This window comes from Sinohyriopsis cumingii, chromosome 4 (assembly GCF_028554795.1).
Source record: "Sinohyriopsis cumingii isolate HCF-2022 chromosome 4, ASM2855479v2, whole genome shotgun sequence".
Lineage (NCBI taxonomy): Eukaryota > Metazoa > Mollusca > Bivalvia > Unionida > Unionidae > Sinohyriopsis > Sinohyriopsis cumingii.
The window spans coordinates 80,472,643-80,495,205 of record NC_142964.1 but is presented as its reverse complement, the minus strand read 5'-3'; the positions used below and the strand labels follow the sequence as shown (position 1 = coordinate 80,495,205).

Genomic DNA, 22,563 nt, shown 5'->3' with positions numbered 1-22,563 from the left:
TAAAGTAGGACAGTGCTTTACATAATTATTTAATGTCAAATATGCATGTGTTGTACCATATTCCATTCGGGTGCCCATTCAGAAGGTGCAAGAGTGCAACACACTCAGACACAGACTTTTTATAGTAGCCTTTTCCACACCTTATTTTTTTCTAATCATTATCAATTTGAATGTATCAACTTTCACTGATGATCTCAATTCTGTGTGATTTTCTTATTGAACTGTTTTCATTCTAGCATATGAGTAATCCTTTGCGATTTTACTGTCTGGAAAACGTGCTAAATAAATCGCCAGCAACAATAGCAACTGAAAGAGGAAGGTTAATTTCCAAAAGAAATTTAATAAACCGAATTTCGATCAAATTACATCAAGGTTCTCTCTGGTATTTATATACGTCGTAAGTTCAGGCTGAGTTGTGTATGATGAAGCAGCAAGCTGATGTTTATTAGCTTTTTCGTGCTCTTTATTTCATAGGCGCCCAATAGCGAAATCACGTTACACAATTTGCAAAACGTAGAGTTTTCGCCTTTACTAGATGGTTTCACAAATCTAAACAAGACGGCACAATTGTCCTTCTAGTTCTGTTTTCTTGTCTTTCCTGGAGAAAATTCTGAATATTCTGCTTTCCTATTCAACATGATTAGAAGTCGAATATTATGAAATGAGATACAGTGACAGCAGTAACTGTTTGCAAAATCCAATATGGCGGATAATGACAGGCATTGTAGCCTCGATTTCGAATGAACCAATCATATTGTAGAACTGTATTTCTATATACTTGTAGAACTGTATTTCTATATACATGCGATACATTTCTATCAGAATGGAACCGAGTGCCCGTTCTAAACTGAAAATTGCAAGGAAATTTTTTAATATTTAAAAAAAAATAAAAAACGTATTTTTGGCCAAAAAAACATACACCCATATTCAGGTCCAAAATACGGGACAAATACGGAAAAAATGGAACACTTGGCAGCTATGCTAAGATATACAAGGTCCTTTTTAAATAGCAGTATAACCAGTGAGGAAAGCCAGGGAAATTCCTTTTCTTTAAAATTCTAACCCTATGCAAAACATGAAACTGGTAAGTACCAATTAAACTTTACGGGCTTTTATGCCATTATGCTGTCAAATTTGGTTAATTTCAGTGGATTTTGTTGAGTTAATGTTTAAAAGTTTTGTAGTTTTAGTCACAGTGGCCTCATTTCATCATGGATTAGCATCATTTATAAAGGTTTGAAATTCGTCTATGCCAGGATGCTTCTGATCTAAAATTCTCAATAGCATTTGAAGCTTTTTACACTTCTAGTATTGGCAGCCATATCTTGTGTCATATAGGCATCATTTTAACAAATTCGAAAGACTTTCAAGCTAAGATGCATTTTGTCAAACTTTAGTCCGCTTCCGTTGAGGTGTTTGAGAAGATCTTTAATGGTTTTTCTATTTTTAGTAATGGCAGTCATATTGGGTGACAGTTTAGCATCCAGTAAACAAATTTGAAAGGTCTTGAGGCCACAGTGCTCTCTGCAAAATCAAGTACAAATTAGACAACTGGATTCTGAGAAGTTGTAAGCTATTTACAACTTCTCTGAATCCAACTGTCCAATTTGTACCTGATTTTACAGACAGCACTGTGGCCTCAAGACCATTAAAATTTGAACAAATGACGCATGGAGGAAGAAAGACCAACCATACATACACTCACCTGGCATTATAGCCAGGTCATCTAAAAAGGATATCCATGTTTTGTCAAAATATATGAAAAAATAAAGTGGGGGTGGGGGATAAGTCTATTTAATACCATCCTCTGGACATTTCTCAACAGTCTTCTGGAGGATGGTGATCCAGGAGTGCCTTTCGCTGGCAGTTCTACACACCAACTCGTACATCTCAGGCATCTGTTTGTTCTGACTGATCAGGTAGAAACCCTTACTGTCTCTAGTGTCCCCTTTCTCTCTGACCAGCAGGTTAAAAAGGGGTACCACTCCATACTGAAAGAAAAACAAAGAAAGTGCTTTAAAATATGGATAAAACAATTACCATATATACTCACTGAAAAGTTTTGTCCAAATGCAAACTACACAGATCCAGATCTGCCACTGCACAATTCCTGGGCAGATCTGGATCTAAGCAGTTGCTTGATAGAAGTAATCACTAGACAAACAACACAGACCCTGATCTGCCAGCACGTTATCAGGGTCTCTGTCATTTACATTTGGACTTGACACATAAGCTAGCATGACTTAATGCTTAAGTTAGCATATACAGTAGACATTTTTTCTAAAGCAAGTGAAGCCTGTATTTAACAATGAAATTTTCTCTGACCAGTGTATCCCCCAGGGGTGTAAAATTGAGGGTACAAAAAACCCCTAGGTGTCAAAACTGGGGGTCAAATAAAAAATGTGGGGGTCAAAAATGTACTGACAAATTTTCATACGACTCGTACTTTTTCAGCTTGAAATAGGATATTGCAACTTGCACAACATACTCTCTCTTTCTCTAACCATACAAATACACCAACATGCACAATTAACAAACAAATGCATTGTCCATTCAAAGAATAATTTTATTAGTTGATTTTTCTTTTAGAGTGGTACTTTTAACCGTCTCCTCAACAATATTATAGCCCAACACATCACATATAAGCCAATACAAAAAGCCAAATAAATCTTTTTAACCAAATGTGAGTTAATTTACTGTCTTTCATCAAATGTGTACTATAATAGGTTTCATTGTACTTCATCCTAGAACACATTTATCCAAATATCAAGGAGGATACTGATTCATCTTCTTTCTAATAAGTTACACTTGAACTTGAAGATCTTTCTTTTATTGCAGTAAAAGTTAAAAACCAATAAAATCTGCAATGACCCGCTGACTTTTTAATCCAAATAACGCATTTGTCTCTGCAAGTTTACTGATTTCTTTGTTGTGAAATAATGTCTTAGGTTATAATGTGTTCTCCAGATATCTTATGGCGAACGAGGGCTTATTTTTAAAAATTCTAAAATCCTGTCACGAAAGGATTATTCACTTTTGCAGTCTTTGCAATCACGCGATCAGAAGTCACACCGGTAATCATAATGAATATTCCAGTCAAGGGAATAATTTTCTCCATTTTTCCATTAAAGTTAGATCCACATTTGCTCTTTTGTGTTCTGCTTCTTTCACTTTCTTCGCTAATGCTTTTTAGTGCATGACGTTTTAATCTGGAGATCACTTTCTAGTGCAACGAGCCTTGATGTTAAATATCTAGAACAGCTTGCTGAGCTCGATGGAAATCGCGTGAAGCTCGCGAGATTAGGGGAAGCTACTCCGTCATAACATTGCCTATGCTAGTCTGGTTCATTGTTTTATATGTTCCCTGCATTGCACTTTGCTATATGAATAGAGAAGCGCAAGGCAGGGAGCAAACAAAGCGGGGAAGCAGTCAATTCCTATATGCGAAGTATATACCATGCCATCCATTGTCCAATGGGTATTTGGTATTAAATAAATCATGATCATATTATGAAAATCCTTTGCGTCAAAGAAATGCACGGTAACAAAATGTGTGCGTCAATTTTCTCCAGCGTGCGTCCCCGACGCACAAATGTGCATAAAGAGAAACACTGTCTGACTGTTCAGAATGCCTTGTTATACATTCTTATCTGAATCTACTGTAGACTGGTCTACAATAGTTAAATGGAACTGTGATTGACATTTCCATTTGAATTTGCTGTAGACTGGTCTACAATATTTAAATGGAACTGCAATTGATATTTTCATTTGAATTTACTGTAGACTGGTCCACTATATTTAAATCAAAATGCTATCAACATTCTTATCTGGCTCTTCTACAATATTTAAATATTCAACTCTTGGCTGAACTGATACATTATGCAGTTCAAGTTAGTTATGCCTGCAAAAAGTTAAGAAGAATTGCAGAAAATTGCAGGATTCCTTACTTAGAGCTTTTAAGTTCTACATGTACATTTATTAGAAATGAGAAGGCCAATGTGCACTTAAGTTTTATAAATCCTTATTTTCATAAATACAAAATTTCATACATATTACACATTTACTTCAGAACCATTTCGGGATCTTAAACGAGGAAATTTTTTGGAAAATTCCCTTCCAACCCCCAAAATAAGGGGGAGAACTCTCTAAACAAAGAAAATATATGACGGGCTTTTGAAAATGATGTGCAATCATGAATTTGATTGATTATTTTGGCAAAAAAAGTTCATAAATAGAAACAGTGCACTTATCACATGTCCTAGAATAAAACCCGCATGTCAACTGATTTAAAATATTTCTATCCTCATAAACCTAAACTGAAGAGATTAAAGTTGGTTAAAATTAAAATTTCAAGATATTTTACGAAAAAATTTAAAATTCTATTTACCACATGACAAAAGCACTTTTTAAAAACATGTGATTCGACTTTATTTAACTTAAATTTTTCCATATTTTACGTTTTAAATGATATTGACCTTGGATAAAAACCTAAGATTAAAGTTATACAATGAGTATAAAAATACAGCATGAAGTTTTAAAATGCAAGAAATAGGACATTAAGATTTCCACTAATAAAATTGAATAAGGTTAAAATTTAATCTCATTTTGGTCTCTGAATAGCATATTTAGAACCTGCAAGGAATGTATTGCAGCACGTTTTGAGATTGAATGAATTTTAAAGAACACCTCAGGCACAGCTCTCTAAAAAGACAGTCCATATTTCCAGAACCTTCAGTTCCTGGTCATAGATTTGTACAGACAATTTTCCAAATAGTGGACTCTCAGATCTAAATGAATTATGCCTCTAGAATTCCACTTGTTCAAAATCCTACAGACAGCTGTGCTTTTTATTCATAAATTTGTTTTGATTCCAAATATTCTCTGACCAAGTGTCAGACACCCAACAGACATCTTTACAGTGCTCCATCACTAACTGCTATCTTCTGGAAGCCTTAATATGAACTACAAACTATGGAGTACTGTATTTTAACACTTGAAAAAAAGAGTCTGGTATCTGCAGTGTTAAAGTCCATTCATCATATCCAGTGTTTTCATGTGACGTTACAAAATGTTGTGTACTTCCATATCCGCCATTTTGATTCTCTAGCCACACAAACCGGCTCCTAACAACATTGTTTATCCCACAAATTATGAAGGCATGGCTCATTTTGTGTGCAAGGATATAATAAGGATATAATATAACATCGCATTCTGTTGTGCATATCAACTACATGAGACAAATGCGTGACTTTTCTCCTTTTGTCTTCAAGTAAAACAATGAAATTTCAACCATCTTTGTTTATCTTTCACAAGCAAATAGATCCATCAATAAACAGATGCATAAACAAAAGGATACACAAACAAGTAGAAACATGTAATGATTTTTTATTTAAATGGGCTGAAATCAATCATTTGATTATAGTTCAAGTTAATTGTTAATATATATTTTCATATTTTAAAAGTATTTAAAGAATAATTGGTTTTGACATTTGGTACAAAGTTATGCTCCATTAGGGAAACGTTTCATTTTAATACACTGAAGACGAGATTTCATTCAACGGTTATTGCTTACATTCAGTATCATCCTACGTCCATAATCTCCTCCACAAATACATTTGACCCTACTTATTAAAACTGGTTTGTCAGCTGTCCTTAGCACAAGCACGTGTTTGTGAAAAGCATTTGTACATAAAAGTTCTGGCATAATACACAAGCTATGAAATTTTATTTCCATAACTGTTACTGCATCCGAAGATCATTGTCCGGAAATACTCTTTCAAGGTGATAAGCTTAGGGTCAAAACACAAAATATTTTTTTAAAAGACAATATTGCCCGTATAAAAAAATAACTACGTTTATATTTGATTAGTAATATACTCGATTATGGTTCAACTTCACTATTCTGTCTTTCGATATAAGCCAGGTAACTTGCAGTTTTATTTTATTTTTTGTGCTATAGGGGCACATAATTTCAAGTACAATCTATGTATCATTTCAATTAAGTAAATATCCTGATCAACAATTAAATCAGATTATTATCTTGAATATACGTGATGACTTGCGTTGATAAAGGTTTGTTAGGGACTCAAAATGGTGGCACAAGATATGCGCTCGTTGCATTATGGGTATTTGCGTACACAATCATGACGTCTGTGAAAACAACTCATTGTCTGGAATGTTAAATTCCAGTCATGTTATTGTCTGCAATGTTAAATTTCACACATATTATTGTCTGTAATGTTCTAGTCCAATCACCATATTGTCTGCAATGCTAAATTCCACTCATGTTACTGCCTGTAGTGTTAAATTTCACTCACCATACTGTCTGCAATGTTAAATTCCACTCACTTTATTGTCTGTACTGTTAAATTCCACTTACCTTATTGCCCGTAATGTTAAATTTCAATCACCTTATTGTTTGCATTGTTAAATTTCAATCACCTTATTGTCTGCAATGTTAAATTCCACTCACCTTATTGTCTGCAGAAAAGAAATTGTACTTCTGGTTACTCTCTTGCATGAAGAACATTACATCAGTCAACAGCACAGCGATGACCTCTGCAATTAGTCAAGACAAGGGGCATAAACTATACATTATACACCAGATTTGTCCAACATACAGCCTGCAGGCCAGAATCTGGCCAGCCTCAAGGTACATATCTAACCCACCAAAGTTTTATAACTTGTACAGACTGGTAGTGGAAAATGAAGTCAAGTTTATAAATGGCCTTATACCTGAGGAAAAAATTATAACGTGGCCCCCTGAAGCAGAAAGGTTAGACACCCCTGTTAAACACCTATCAGGAGGTAAACACAAGCATAAGCCCTTTTAGACTGGCTGGATATCCTGGTACTTGAAGACATGTCCATGCAATATGCCAACAAGTAACTCTGAACTAGGTATACCACAAAGAAATTACTGGATATCTTAAGTCAACATGACCTTGACCTATGACCTTTTGAATCTGCTATCAATAGTGATAATTTATGTTTCATGCAATTCATCCATATAACAAAGTCGGGGAAAAATGCAGCCCCAACCCATGACCATGACTTTTGGAAACCCAAATCAACAAGTTACTAAGTTGTCTGAAATTTCGGTCATCCTCAAAGCTCAGTCATGGTCTGTGGCAGAGGACTAAAGATTTTTTTTTTAGCAGAAATCATTTTTCTTTTTTAAAGTCCCTATAACCTTGGCCAAACCCAAAAATTGAAAGGTGTCTTCCTTGTCTCAAATGACAGCAATCAACAAAGTTTTCTTAAGGCAAAAAAAAAGCTAAAGGAGTCTTTGTCCTGTTTCGTTCCTGTAGCCATGAATAGGTTTCTTCCTAAACCCATATACAAGATATCCACCAAGTTTGGTCAAAGTGGGTAATTAGGAACTCATTTTTCTTCTTTGGGTCACTCTAACCTACACCTCTGACCTACTCTTTACCTTTTTGGCCTTTTTAGCCTCATAGATTTCTTTCTTTCCCTAAAGGAAACTCACAATTATGTAACTGTACATGGAACAGAACTGAAGTTATTTTGTGAAACTGAAAGCAGGAACAGATGAACTGACAGACACCATAAAATCCTATGCATTGCCTTTTGGTGGGCGTACAGAATTTCTTAAGAGTGTGACATGACACTAAGAAAGTAATCATTATGATATGTTTTATTTACTGTGGCCATGTATGCCATGGGTAATATGTTGTACTTCATATTTGTCTTTTATAAGTTCAAGGTGTGTTATTCCAGTGTTAAAATTCACCTGAAATGTATCTTTCAGGAAACATTCAAGTACAAACAACTAGAGTTAGCAACAAGGGGTGCACGACACAAGTCACTCTTGTGACAATTTGCTTCATGAAGGACTTCGGCAGGAAAATTGAAAGTTTGGAGATTGGCACTGAAAGTTTGGAGATTGGCAGTGGAAATATGATATTAGCTGGATAAGGGCAAGAACTCTGTCAAAACTGGACAGGAGAAGACAACTTTTCAATTGGGATGCTCTACAGATATTACAAACTTCCAAGACAGTGACAGGTGTATGGTAAAGTTGTTTCCATCTGCAACATGCACAGTGGAGAGCATGTTGTCATAACACGTTAATTAATGTACTGTTGCTGAAATTTCATTGGATAGTGTACTTGTCGAAACTTACATCATATCAGCATACAGCTAACCAAAATGTCTGTTCCCATGTGCTCCAAAATTCAGACTGAATTAGTCCAAAGTACACAATCTTAAGCAGTTATTAAAATAGGGAAAACACATTTTATCAAACTAGAGAAATGCACTTAATGAATTACCAAATATATAAATTTATTTTACAAACCATCAGTCCTGAAATAAAGAAATGACTGTAAATTCAGTATTTTTTGTAGGTTTGCTGATTATTATGGCTTTTTTGGTTGTTGCATACCATTAATTTAAAAACTTAAAGAATGATGCTTCTGCGGAAGAATAGGACATGCGCTCCAATCCATGAATTTAACTGTAGACAGAAATGCAAGTTTCCACAAAAATACTAAAATGTATACCTATAAAAATTGTATATAACATACTTGCATACAAGTAGAGTCCAACTGATTACTCCTACCAAATGATACAGATGGCTGATTTGGGTCTGTGGAGTTGATTCAACTTGTGAGTATACAAAGCAACCGAATTCAATTTATTTGATTCTATAATACCATAAACATTCAATGCATATACGTGCAATTTCAATTCTGAAATATACAAGTGCTAACTGCACTATGACTTTAGGTTTCATGTTGATGGCAGGGGATACAACTGTTGCTAACCGGTTGTAAAAAAAAAAGATCATTCAGAAGTAAACTTAATCGAATATCATGGCTAATATAGTCTGAGAAAGAAGTTATAGGCAATTTTTATATATCTAAATATATCAATTAATCAATGACTCAATCAATGAGCCAATAAGTAACAACTCAATTAACCAGAATTCTTGGCTTTAAATTATTTTGTTCTCACAGGATGTAATGTTCAATTTTAGATTATGAATCATTCTTTTTGCTCTTCAGTTTGTCCTCACAGAAATATCAATAAAATATGACATTTTTTCTTGTTTGTTGCTGTGACACTTTTATTTCCCTACCAATGGTGGTTTTGGCAAGACAGAAAGACTATTAAAAAACTCTTATCTGTCACCAACCTGTGGTTTTGCCTCTTGCATTTCTCCATCCAACAGTTCCTTCATATACCAAATGTCTTCCTTGTACCAGCAAATCAGACTTCTGTTGAAATAAATATACAAGTTAATTCAGCATAACCCACATAAAAATTGTAACATATATTTTGATTTCTCATTCATATATATATATATATATATATATATATATATATATATATATATATATACACACACACACACACACACACAGAGACACGCGCACATCATTAATGGTAAAATTCTTGGCACTAATATATTACAACAGCATTATTGCTTGTAGATATAAAAAAAAGCCTCCGTAAATTTGGCAGAAATACATATCTAATTTTTTTAGTTACATCAGCACCAATTTAATTTAAACACCATTAAAACAAGATAGGGAATCCTCAATGTACTGAACAATCGCAGGTGCTTACATCTAGGGTTTCTGAAAAACAGTCATTTTTGAAAAACAGCTGTTTACTGTTTTCAATTTTCAAAAAACAGCTGTTAACAGCTGTTTTTACTGTTTTTTCCATATTTTCACTAATTTTACAGTCAATAGCTTATTTTTGTGATGAACACCGTTTTATTATATATCTTTCGTGATAAGTTCTAAATCAATACATTTTTACTTCTTATAATAATATTTCAAGAATACAAGTGCATTAAGCGACTTGTCTGAGAGACGCAATCTTAATTTTGTACAGAAATTCGTACAGACCGAAAAAACTCTTTCAACGTCTGTTGATGTCGGTTTAATGGACAGAATTGCGTTGTACAATTTCCGGAGATTTTCAGTGCGCTGGCCAGAGTTTCTGAAGAGCATGAATTCGGACTTGAGCCATTTGAAACTGTCTTGCCCTCCGACTGCAATTGATGATCCATCTTTTTGAAGCAACAAATTCAATTCATCTTGAAGAGACAAGTTCACACTTTCAGCATCATTTGATGACTGTTCGACGACATCTTCTACATCGTTGCTTCAAACAGACGAGACGCTAGATTTCCTGCGAAATTTAGCATAGTTTTTGACGGGCCGACAGATGGATCTTTGAGACTGTGCAGGAGGTTCAGGACATCATTGTTCAATCGCTCTTCAACGCGACACTTCAAATTTTCCATGAGCTTGGTACTAATGTCATTATTCAGGTTAGACAGCTTGGTGAACATGAATTCAAAAATTGTGTCAGCACTCATCAATGTCGCGTCTTCTCGACTTAGATTCTCCACAGCAAGTTTCACAGGTTCCATTGCCTTCAGAAGAGTTTTGAGAGCGTCAAAATCCAATGTCTCAATGTCCGTTAGAAACAGTAAAACAGTTAGAAAAAAAAACAGCTGTTTACTGCTTTTTGATTTTGGACGAAAAACAGCTGTTTTACTGTTACTGTTAAACAGTTACCAGAAACCCTACTTACATCTGCACTCAGTTATGAAACAAATATGGATTTCTTTTAAGTCCTGTAAGAGTAGCAGCCTTCAGAGGGGCATGCCTTTTCACAAAATAATAATGGTAGTAAGGATTAACTGTTAATTAGCCCCATTGGTTTCATGCCTGTCTAGTAGCCTTTAGTCATGGGAAGGGGCCCATCCCAAAATAAAATGAGGCATGTCACAGGGAAATAGTTACCTTAGGATATTATCTGAATTTAAAATGCAAATGAATTTAAGATTCCAATGCTTACAATATTTCAGCCTTCTCCTTTGTATGAAATCTGTCACCAAAACTGCACCTATATAGTCAGTCGATGAACTTGCCGAATCCACTGACAAAGTTGAAACCAGCATTGCTGATGCAGATGACAGTGATGACAAAAAATTTCTTGCACTGACCCTATGAACACTGACATCCAAACAGCAAGCTGTTTAGTGCAGCAATATTTTATTTTTTTCTTACATGCTATTCAAAGTGCTTTATGCTACAAAGTTACATTTTTCCTTGGTCACTTAACAGCTTTTTTATCTTGAGTCAACTGTTGCTGTGCATTTTCCATGCATTCTGTGATGATCGCTTGTTTAAAAGATTGCTGCAAATGATCCATCCTTGCTTGGTGGAAAATTTAAAACCTCTGAAAGAGTGTGCATGATATCCAATTACTGATGTAATGTGAAAGGGGCGCTATGCATGATATCCAATTACTTCCTGTAGATTCTGCTAATGAAGGAATGGCTAGCACATGAGGGAAAATCAAACCACATGATTCAAAAGTAAAAAAAATTTCATTTTATTTTTAAGCAAAATCTCTCAAATTCAATGACCTAGGTGAAAAATCAATCACTTTCTAAGGCCTTGAAATGAGATGTTCATTTCTCAATGACTTTAGATGACTTTTAATGACTGTGCGAACCATGTACATGTCAAATTTGGTTGCAATACAACAATCTTTGGAAAAGTAACACTGCAGCAACCCATGTCCAAAGTACAAAGAATCAGGGTCCATCAAACTTGTAAATGATCTCACTGAATATTCAAAATCAAACTCATTAAAGGTCTACTCAATATAAATGTGCCTACTAAATTTTGCTGAAATCAAATAGTCTTTGGTAAAGTTATGCAGCTGAAATGTAAAGATAGAGGGATGGGAAATCAGGGGACATAACTCCTCCAAAAAGATGTTGTGGAATGCTGGGCATTCATCCATGATTTCATCATTACTGACCAACCAAATTTGTTTGTAAAAACATGCATGTCCCCATTGCCCAGTGCAAACCAAAATATCCAAGTACTTCTTGTGTTTTAAACATAAGAAACATTCCTATAGCGGGTTAAAAGAAAAATCTAATGAGGTCATTAACCCTATCAAATGTCATTAGTTTATTTCAAATGTTATTTTTTTATTAAAAATCATGCCAACTACGTTTGTATTGAAACATCCAAGAAGTTCAATTTTTAAAAAAAATTCTGATGTTGTTGTTATGGAGTTTAATGCTATTTTTCAGCACAAGATGGGTTAAATATAGTGGCCAGTATAACTGGTGGAGGAAGAATCCAGGAAATCCCTGGAATGAACTACCAAACCACGGGAAGCTACTGGCAAGCTTTCTCATGTAGCCACATTGACCAAGCCTGAGACTCGAATCCATGCAGACAGAGGTAAAATGGCAGTGATCCTTAACAGTGAGCACTTGACCCCTAGGGTCCCGAAAGTTGCTGTAGTGGTTTAAATACCGAATCAGGTAATCTAAACAGGAACATAATTATTCTAGCAAAATGTCATTCATCCATAAAGAGTGCCTTTTTGCACAACCTTGCAAAGAATCTTTTCAGGCTGCAGATGGATGGTTATTGTTGTTGTAGGGTTTAACGCCATTTTTCAGCACACGATAGGCTATACATGGCGGCCAGTATTAATGGTGGAGGAAGAACCCAGGAAAACCCCGGAATGAACCACTGACCCACGAGAAGCTACTGCTTTCTCACATACTGCAGATGGATAGACAGGCATGACCAAATCAAGAGGCTGCTCACGGCTTACATATAATTTGCTTCCAATTCAGTGACCTTGGGTTAAAAAAAAGCTACAGAAACCCAAAGTTATAAAGTTGGTAAATAAATGGAGAAAAACTCCTCTGGAATGCTGGAAATCCAACTTATTGAAGACAATATCAATACAAAACAGCCAAATTTTTTTACATTCAAGCAAACACCAGTAAATGAAGCAGTGGAATGGTGGAAATTACACTAATTCAAGATAAGGGGCCCCGAGTGGCTGAGTGGTCTAAAGCGTTCTCCGTTACGGATCACTGCCATCTCACCTGTCTGCGTGGGTTCGAGTCTCGGATTCAGCCAATGTGGGTATGTGAGAAAGCTTGCCAGTAGCTTCTCGTGGGTCGGTGGTTCTTTCCGGGGTTTTCCCGGGTTCTTCCTCCACCAATAATACTGGCTGCCATGTATAGCCTATTGTGTGCTGAAAAATGGTGTTAAACACTACAACAACAACAATTCAAGATAATGTCAATATTAAACTATATACCAAATTTGGTTACAATCCAAAAAACACTGGCAAATGTAAAATGATGAGGCCAAATTATGGAGGCTGGGCTATCAGGGGCCATAAATCCTGTAAATGAAGTCATGGAATGCAAGAAATCAAATTTGTTCAAGGTCTCATCAATAGAGAGTTAAAACCAAATTTGGTCAAATTCCAGCAAATCTTGGTAAAATTATGCAGAGTAAACCAAACTCTGGAGGCTGGGCAATCAGGGGGCATAACTCCTGTAATGACATCACAGAGTGCTGTAAAAAGTTAAATTATTCAAAGATTCATTAATATAAAGCTTCATGTCAAATTTGGTTTAAGTCCAATAATTGTCACTAAAGCGATGCTATGGAAACGAAGCAAGCAGAGCCCATAAATCACTGAGCAATGACACATAGGAAAAATGAACCCTTCACAGATTTTTTTAAAGTTGCATACCAAATTTGGTTAAAATTCAACAATATCCAGCAATGTTAATTTGTGGAAACCAAAATGTTGATGGATGCACACACAGTTGGAGAGACAGCTGGAAGGACAAAGCAATTACTATACTACTCCACTGGCGTCATCACCAGGACACTGCTTAAAACAAAAATGATCAAGACATATAAATCCTGTGACCTTTAATTATCTCCTCTTAAAGAATCATGAGGATAATAATGAATCTTTCACCAAGTGTGCAATACCTTATTTCTAGTTGACGTCTTCTGTTCAGAAGAAATCAAACTGCAAATAAAAAAGACAAAGAGAGATAACTTCTCTAACCTTAAACTTCTTTCCCCTGTAGATGGCTGTGGACTTGGAATCCATTTTCTGATAGATTTCCTGGAGACGCATCTGTCGTTCATAATCCGCTACCTGCTCGTCAACACTCTGTAGGATTTCTTTACTCAGACCTAAAGCCTTGCTCAGATTCTCTCTGTCCTTTTTGTCTATAGAGAAAAAATCAGGACCATTACCTCAAAATTACGAACTGTGCATCTTTTGTGGTGGAAATGGAATTTACATGTTTCTGAGAATGCAGGTGTAACAGCCAAGAAATGTTTTCTAAGTCTTATAATTTCACTATTATCTTTAATGAGGATTTTTATATGATTTTCATGCATGTTTCACCATTTTATGAAAGATCTTTCTGAATCAATAGTTTTAACAGGCATTTAAAAAATCTCAATTTGACAACGTCGCAAACTAGAAATTTGTCTATATGACAAAGATGTCTCTGCAAATGCAAGGTAACTGAAAAATGCAAAGCTTTTAAGTCCAAAAGGGCCTTAACTATGTTAATTAGTTTTTAAAACAATTCTGAAAATAGAAATAAATCTTAATTTACAACCTCATACTCAGTCTGGTTTCATACCATTAAACCTTTCAAGAGTTACCGAGCTGAAACAAAATTTGCAATGGATGGAAAAGACTTGTGAAGACAAATAATAATATAACAAGTAACACTGTACGTCACCTGATAACAGTTTTACAAGTGCTCTGCTATTTGCACTCTACAATTTTCACCTCGAGTATTTCTTAAGCGGCTTATAGTCACCCTGTGAAAACACAACTTATGACCATCAAATTTACTGGGACTACAACAATACATCAACAGTGAGGCTTTCTACTCATTTTACAAAAGCAAGCCATTCTGTGTCAGAAAGGAGAAACTGAGAGCTAATATTGAACTTTTAACATTTATATATAGTTTCCCCCTAAACTGAACATAGGATGCAATTTGAAAATATTTTCCTATACATGCTATCCAGGCATGGTTGATCTTATTCTGGAAATGAGGGGCTAGCGGAATGTATGGTCTGGGCTACCTATGGTAAAATTGGAAACACTGTGACCTATATATATATTTCGTGTCGTTAAAAAAAAATATTTTTGAAAAATATAGGGATACAAGTAATACACTCTCACAAGTCTTGTAAAAGATTAAATGTAGGTCTTCCAGCCAACAGTTTAATGTTAAAGTGATTTCTCTGGGAGACTGAATTTAATCTAGGCTTCTGAGCAATTTCTCTCTATCCCAGATGGCAATGATCTTATTCTAAAATTTGACAAACCATGGTCATATATAAAGATGTCATACAAATTTTTTTATAAAAAAAACTTTGAGTTGATACGATATTTATGTAAAGATTTTGCCTATCTTACCTTTTGTACTCTTTAGAATGCTCTCTATTAGTGTTGGATATTTTGTGGGCCTCTGGGTGATGAGGAGAATGAAATCTGGGATCTCCCTCTTCTCACAAATTGGATGATTTGACCTCCGCTGAAGTTGGAAAAGAATAATATATCTTATCATGTAAAACAATGCTGGTATACATTTAACCATACTGCACTATATGGGATTCTTGTATATTGTGGTTTTATACCTTTTTTGTGGAGTAGCAATTTTCATCGATTTCGCAGCAACTCCAAACCAGAGCAATTAAAGACTTCCAAAATGAGCCATATGTGATGCATACCTCCCTACTTACATGTACGTTTCCAGTGATCAACAAAGCTCAGCTATTTGATAACTCAACTTCATTACTATAAAATATTATCTGTTACACACATTTGTTTTATTTTAACATATTAAAAAAAAAATAGAATTATAAAGTTGACATTGCTCCAATGCATCAGTATATGCTCTGGTTTTGGTTTTGTGGGGTTTAGCGCCATTTTCAGCATGTGATAGGCTATACATGGCAGCCACTATATCTGGTGGAGGAAGAACCGGGAAAGACCCTGGGATGAACCACCAACCCAGGAAAAAATAATGGCAAGATTTTTTGCATACCCACGCTAGTCAAGCCAAGACTCAGTAGCAACCTTTTCCACTCAATGCCTTAAATCAACATATGTGATGACAGCCATGAGGATAACGAGAATTAATTAATTATTAAAGTATTGGTATTACTGAAAATGAAACAAAAGTTAAATGATGTTAAAAAAAAGAGAGTTTTTATTCTTATTAATTTACATCAATTCTTCATTCAAGTCAATCTGTTTTCAAAAATGCTACAAATACATTAATTCCCAAATTTGCACTTTATTCTCTGTATTTCTCTTTGACTTAAGATTTAACTAAAGTTGTCATCCATTTGAATTAATAATCAACATAATGAATACATAAATGCAATATTTATACTTTTAATTATGGATGGGAAACTGGATGCAGTAAGGTTTCAGGATTTCATCTTGACCCATATCTTTCAGGACAAGGTTAAAGGAAAACAAAATACATAGAATACTTTTTCTTCCCTGTTGATGTTTCATTTACATTCTGGTACAGCTCTTCAGTTACTGTACCTATACTGTTTGTTTAAAATGTTACCATCAGTTAGCCCCAGTGCAGATGAGATGGGGGAGGGTTGTTGTTGTTCTAGGGTTTAACGCCATTTTTCAGCACAAGATAGGCTATACATGGTAGCCAGTATAACTGGTGGAGGAAGAACCCTGGAAAACCCAGAGAAGAACCACCGACCCACGAGAAGCTAATGGTAGGCTTTCCCATGTACCCACACTAGCCGAGCCTTGGACTCAAACCCACGAAGACAGAGGTGAGATGGCAGTGATCCGGAACGGTGAGCACTTTAGACCTCTTGGCCACTCGGGGCCCCGAGATGGGGGAGGGAACATGTCAAAGATGTTACTGGGTGACAAAAAAGGATATCACCAAAACATGTCAAATGGGTGTCAAATCAAAGGTCTTTGACATAATTTACACAGATTTTAATATTCTGACAGACTTCTTGAGCCCAAGGGTAGACATCAATAAGTCAAAAAATGCCATGTTAATAAAGCATTTTTGTCAGCTCTGAATTAAAGGGTTTGAAGATCTTTGTAACTGCAAAAACATTTTTCTGTTGATGATAAAACAACTCTGCAAGTTACATCCCAATGCCCCATCACATTTGTTCCCATTCCACAGGTATTTCTGAATAGGATAACAGGCAAAAAATGCACCTATGTCCTTTTTTCTGTTGATCAGACTTGTTATTTTCCTTTTGGTTCCATTCTTAAATAACTTGGGACACATAAACGTACAATGCCTTTTTAGGGGCCCCGAGTGGCCGAGTGGTCTAAAGCGCTCTCCATTACAGATCACTGCCATCTCACCTCTGTCTGCGTGGGTTCGAGTCTAGGATTCGGCCAATGTGGTTATGTGAGAAAGCTTGCCAGTAGCTTCTCGTGGGTCGGTGGTTCTTCCCGGGGTTTTCCAGGGTTCTTCCTCCACCATTAATACTAGCCGCCATACATAGCCTATCATGTGCTGAAAAATGGCGTTAAACCCCACAACAACAACAACAATAACAACAATGCCTTTTTAGCCCCCAGAGACCCTGGGTTTGGGGCTCAAAGATGTAAATAAAATAAGCTATCATCCAAGTACATCATTATGGGTGGCAACAAAAAAAAAAAAGATCTTCGAACTTTAGGATGCAATGAAATTTAATATTAAAAAATTATGAACTGTTAAAGGCAGGGATGCAGAAGACTAAATAATTTCTTACGATGCTACTGATGGGGTGGAGAGAGAGGGCTGGGGGTGGGTGTGTGTGTGTGGTAATGTTTGCTGGGGTAATAGATTTGTCATGATATGCCATAGACTGCTGTAGTACTTCAAATCACTTTCGGACACCATTTCCAAGAAGTAATATTCTGAAATGACAAGCCACTGATCTTTCTGTAGTTTGTTTTTGCACAGGTATGAAAATCTTGCTAGCTAATTACATTGTGTCCTGGTTACACTTTATTTACTTGTCTCTAATTGTCAGCCATGAGATCTTTTATCTTAAGAAAACATACTAATGACTGCTGGGAAGAGTGTACAATTTTTATCTTTTATGTAGCATTAACAATTTTTCAGTCATATCGCTATGATGTCTACAGTGTGGCAGTTTATAGTGATGTCTAGCAATGGGTCATCATGTCGTAGACACGTAGCACGATGTCCCACCCAATCACATTATCCTGATACCAGGCCAACCAGTCCCAACATTAACCTCTTAATGCTGAGCACCTAGTGAGGCAGCTGTAAGTACCATTTTTATAAGTCTTTGCTATGACTCAGTTGGGCTTCGAACCTGTGACCTCCCGCATCCGCTCAAACCACTAGACCAAATGTTTTTATCTCGGTAAGTAATCTTTACTCTCGAGTCTATTTACAATGACGTTCCTTACTTAACACTGGCTATTACAACATTATTGATTAATATAAATTGTAATTAGTATTTCAACATGCAATCAATAACCTCACCATCTGTTCAGAAATACTGAACAAATTTTATTGAGTACTACTAGGGTGTAATTGTGCACATTATTTTAATATGCTTTGCTACCATTCATATGGACATCTCCATACCCCATTAAAAAACATCCAATTTCAGATAGAAAAAAAAACTATAATTCTAAATACAGAAATTCTACGTCCATTACTACTGACCAGGTTATGTATCAAACCATGCTAAAATGAGAACCACAATATCAATTAAACTGTGGTATATTGAGAACAGTGTAATATATGGAACCATGGTATAATGGGCATGGTCAAAACTTGTTAAATAATGATGTTTTGAAAGATACAAGACCAAATTTCATAGTGTTTTCTTTCAACCCTTACAGTTAAATATTGGTATAATTTTGGTCAATGGTCCCATAGAAGTATCACATTACATCTGGAATTGTGCTATTATCAGGCATGCTAGAAATGGGTAAGAGCTGTATGTTATTTATTACCATTACTCTGGATGGTGGAAATGTCTTTAAATGTTATGCTAGCATTATAGAATGCAATGGTGCCTTGTACCTCCAGTTTCATATAAAATTTTATTACCTTGTTTTTGGATAAGAAAAATGTTCATTTGAGAAAGATTTCATTGTTTATTAATTAATTTCTCCCCAATTCAATTTGCTCTCAATCATACAATTTCTTGCAATAAAATTTTTTCTAAACAAAGACCAAAAATGCAGACACATCTGAATCAACTTAACAGCAAAATTACATGATACATGTTGCTACTATTAGTACACAGTGATGAGTACATATTGCCATTGAGTACACACTTTTGAGTACATATTGCAACTACAATGAGCACATTGTCACTGAGTACACATTGATGAGTGTGTGTGTGTGATTTGGATTTCTAACGTAGCTTTAATAATTTTTTCAGTCATATCGCTACGATGTCTGCAGTGTGACAGTTTATAGTGAGGTCTAGCACTGGGGCATCATGCCGCAGACATGTAGCATGATGTCCCACCCAGTCACATTATCCTGACACCAGGCCGATCCTGTCCTAACACTAACCTCTTAATGCTGAGCGCCAGGCGAGGCAGCTGTTAGTAACATTTTTGTAAGCTTTTGGTATGACTTGGCCAGGGATCAAACCCACGACCTCCTGCATCCGAGGTGGACACTCTAACCACTAGGCCACCGGAGCGGTCCACACTGATGAGTACATATTGCCACAGAGTACACACAGACCAGTACATATTACCACTGAGTGCACACTGAAGAGTACATATTGCTGAGTACATATTGCCAAAGAATAAATCACAAAATTGGAATGCTGAAATAAGCTGAATTTACTGCAATTGAATTGGTCAGTTTAAGATATCACAATTCAATATTTTTTCATGATGTAATCTTCAGTTATTATTCTTTATTTTTCATTATGTAATAGTTTTCATTACAAGACAATACTTTTCATTTTCAATGTTTTATCTATTTCATTATGAAAGTGTTTTTGTACTATGTCAATGGTGTAACATGTCATTTTTTTAATGTAATGATTATGTAATACTTTTCTTCACTATGTAATATTTTTCACTTTTATTATATTTTAATGCATTTATTTCATTTTCATTATTCACTATGTCCATGAAGAAATATTTTTCATTCAATTATGTAATATTTCCCTTTCAAAATCTAATATCTTTCATTATGTAATATTTTTCATTTTCATTATATACTGTTCATGATGCAACAGTTTTCACTTTCATTATGTAATATTTTATTTTTTATTATTTTTGCATTATGTAAGATTTTTCATTTTCATTATTTAATATTTCTCATTTCATTACATAATTTTTTGTGTTTTGTGGCAACCACAAGCCAATAATTCAAAGGCCCAAAAGACATTAATCCTTCCATGGAAATAGGAAACCTCCAATTTATCTGTTTCAGCTAAAACATCTATTTTCACAAATACACACAAATGTATACCTAAAAATATAAATGAATACACCATACATATTAGTTACAGTACCTTTACGAGTGACACGAATCGTCCATTTGTTGTCAGCAACTCCTTGTAGATCAGGACTGCATCCTTGTGTCCACTGCAGAAAGCTCCATAGGCTGCTTTCATTTGGACAGCAGTCTGACCTGAAAACTACAGGAACGAAAGAAAACATGAACACCATATGTTACCTTCATCTGGTCACACGTCTCGAAAATTACAGAAACAAAAGAAAACATTAACACCATATGCTGCCTTCATCTGGTCACATGTCTCACTTGAAAACTACAGGAACAAAAGAAAACATGAACATCATATGCTGCCTTCATCTGGTCACATGTCTCACTTGAAAACTACAGAAACAAAAGAAAACATGAACACCATATGCTGCCTTCATCTGGTCATATGTCTCACTTGAAAACTACAGGAACAAAAGTAAACATGAACATCATATGCTGCCTTCATTTGGTCACGTGTCTCACTTGAAAACTACAGGAACAAAAGTAAACATGAACATCATATGCTGCCTTCATTTGGTCACGTGTCTCACTTGAAAACTAAGGAACAAAAGAAAACATGAACAACATATGCTGCTTTCATTTGTCACCTGTCTCACTTGAACACTACAGGAACAGAAGAAAACATGAGAACGTACCTAACTGCTTACAAGCTGGGTCCAACTACAAAACGATATTAACCATTATCTGCTGTCACATAATACAACGGCGGATCAACATGTTGTTTGTTCTACTGAAAACTCCTAACAAACTGCTTAGGCTCAGATCTGCCACATCCCTACATCGTCATGTTCTACCTATGTCATTTAGCTCTGATATTCAACTTTTGCATGTAAAAGTAGATGCTGACCTTAAGCATAATTATAAATGAATTTTCTGCAGTTTTTGTAAAAGCTGATAACATTTCCATGTAAATATTTTAATCCAAAAATTATGACCAGTAAATTACAGACCTGTCCAATGTTTAATATTCCTCTGTGTAAATACGGCATGGTTCACTCTTGAGATTACTGACCATTGGGTCTCAATGACCTGGGCAGTTGGTTAAAGTAAGCAGGCATGAACTAACTTGATTGTGCAGAAACCATTATTTTCTTATTAGGTTTACTGACCGTAACATTTGACCTTTTGACCAACAAAACCTGTGTTTTATTTTACCCCAGGTATAAACTACCTCTAAATTCTGTCAAAGACATTTAATCTAGAACAAAAGTTACCATATTAAACCCATCTGTTCTTTGTGTCACAATCACCTTGGTCTTCAATATTTGAATTTGATCGGCATTCCGACCCCAAAATAAATTAAATTTCTTAGTGCTATAACTCAAGGCCATTACCAAGGGTGGCAAACGTATAAAAGTAAAACAAACTCTATTTTGCAGGAACACGAACAATATAAGGAAATAAAGATGAATGCACATTTTGAACATTTTGATAAGCAGGCATATTATCACGAACAGATTTGCAGATGTAACTGTGAATGTGCCATCACTCCCCAATTAAATTTTGACATTTTTACAACGGTTCAAACTACATCTATTTTAATAACATATTTAATAGCAGAGTCAAATTTAAAGTGTGTGCTTATATGTCATTTGTATTTTTAATGCAGCTTTTTAAAAAAATTCTGTCATATCAGGGGCGCTCACCAGTTATTATGTACTTTTGAGAGTGACGAATGAAAGGTGAAGTTGTTTCCATTTAAAACATGTACAATGGCAAGAATATTGGCATGTCTCTATGCTACATTAATGTAATATGGCTGACATTTCTTTGGATATTGTACTTTTGGAAATAGTACATGATCTAATCACACTGCTAACTAAAATGACTGCTCCCTTGTGCTAAAAAATCAGCCTGAATTAGTCTAAAGTACACTATCCATAGCAGCTATTAAAACAGGAAAAATTAATTTTGCCAGACTAGACAATACCAGCTTCTGAAAGTGCAATGAATGAATTACCAAATATATAAAATGTAAAAATATAGTTATCGGCTCTTTTTTTATACAATTTACCTCTGAAGTTCAGGAAGTGAAAATGACCAAGTAGAGCTAGCACTGTTTTGAAAGGCACATATCTGGAGCAGAGCCAAGCTGTATACTCTATAACCCATATTACACCCATCAATCATACACCAAAATAAAAGATACATAAGGTCTTTTTTAAACAGCCAGTATAACC

General features: G+C 35.3%; 1 protein-coding gene across 13 annotated transcripts in view; it reads right to left on the bottom strand.

Annotated features, from left to right (window-relative positions):
- The window catches only part of LOC149801529 (rho guanine nucleotide exchange factor 28-like), a 318,392-nt gene that overhangs the window by 45,902 nt on the left and 249,927 nt on the right, over positions 1–22,563 (bottom strand). For all 13 annotated transcript variants that reach the window (XM_089955712.1, XM_089955716.1, XM_089955715.1 and 10 more), the window contains 6 exons: positions 20,391–20,516; positions 15,286–15,403; positions 13,903–14,069; positions 9,161–9,242; positions 6,473–6,558; positions 1,802–1,991 (listed from right to left, as the gene is read on the bottom strand). In XM_089955712.1, the coding sequence (XP_089811838.1) occupies positions 1,802–1,991; positions 6,473–6,558; positions 9,161–9,242; positions 13,903–14,069; positions 15,286–15,403; positions 20,391–20,516 (769 nt within the window). The remainder of the gene's footprint in view (positions 1–1,801; positions 1,992–6,472; positions 6,559–9,160; positions 9,243–13,902; positions 14,070–15,285; positions 15,404–20,390; positions 20,517–22,563) is intronic.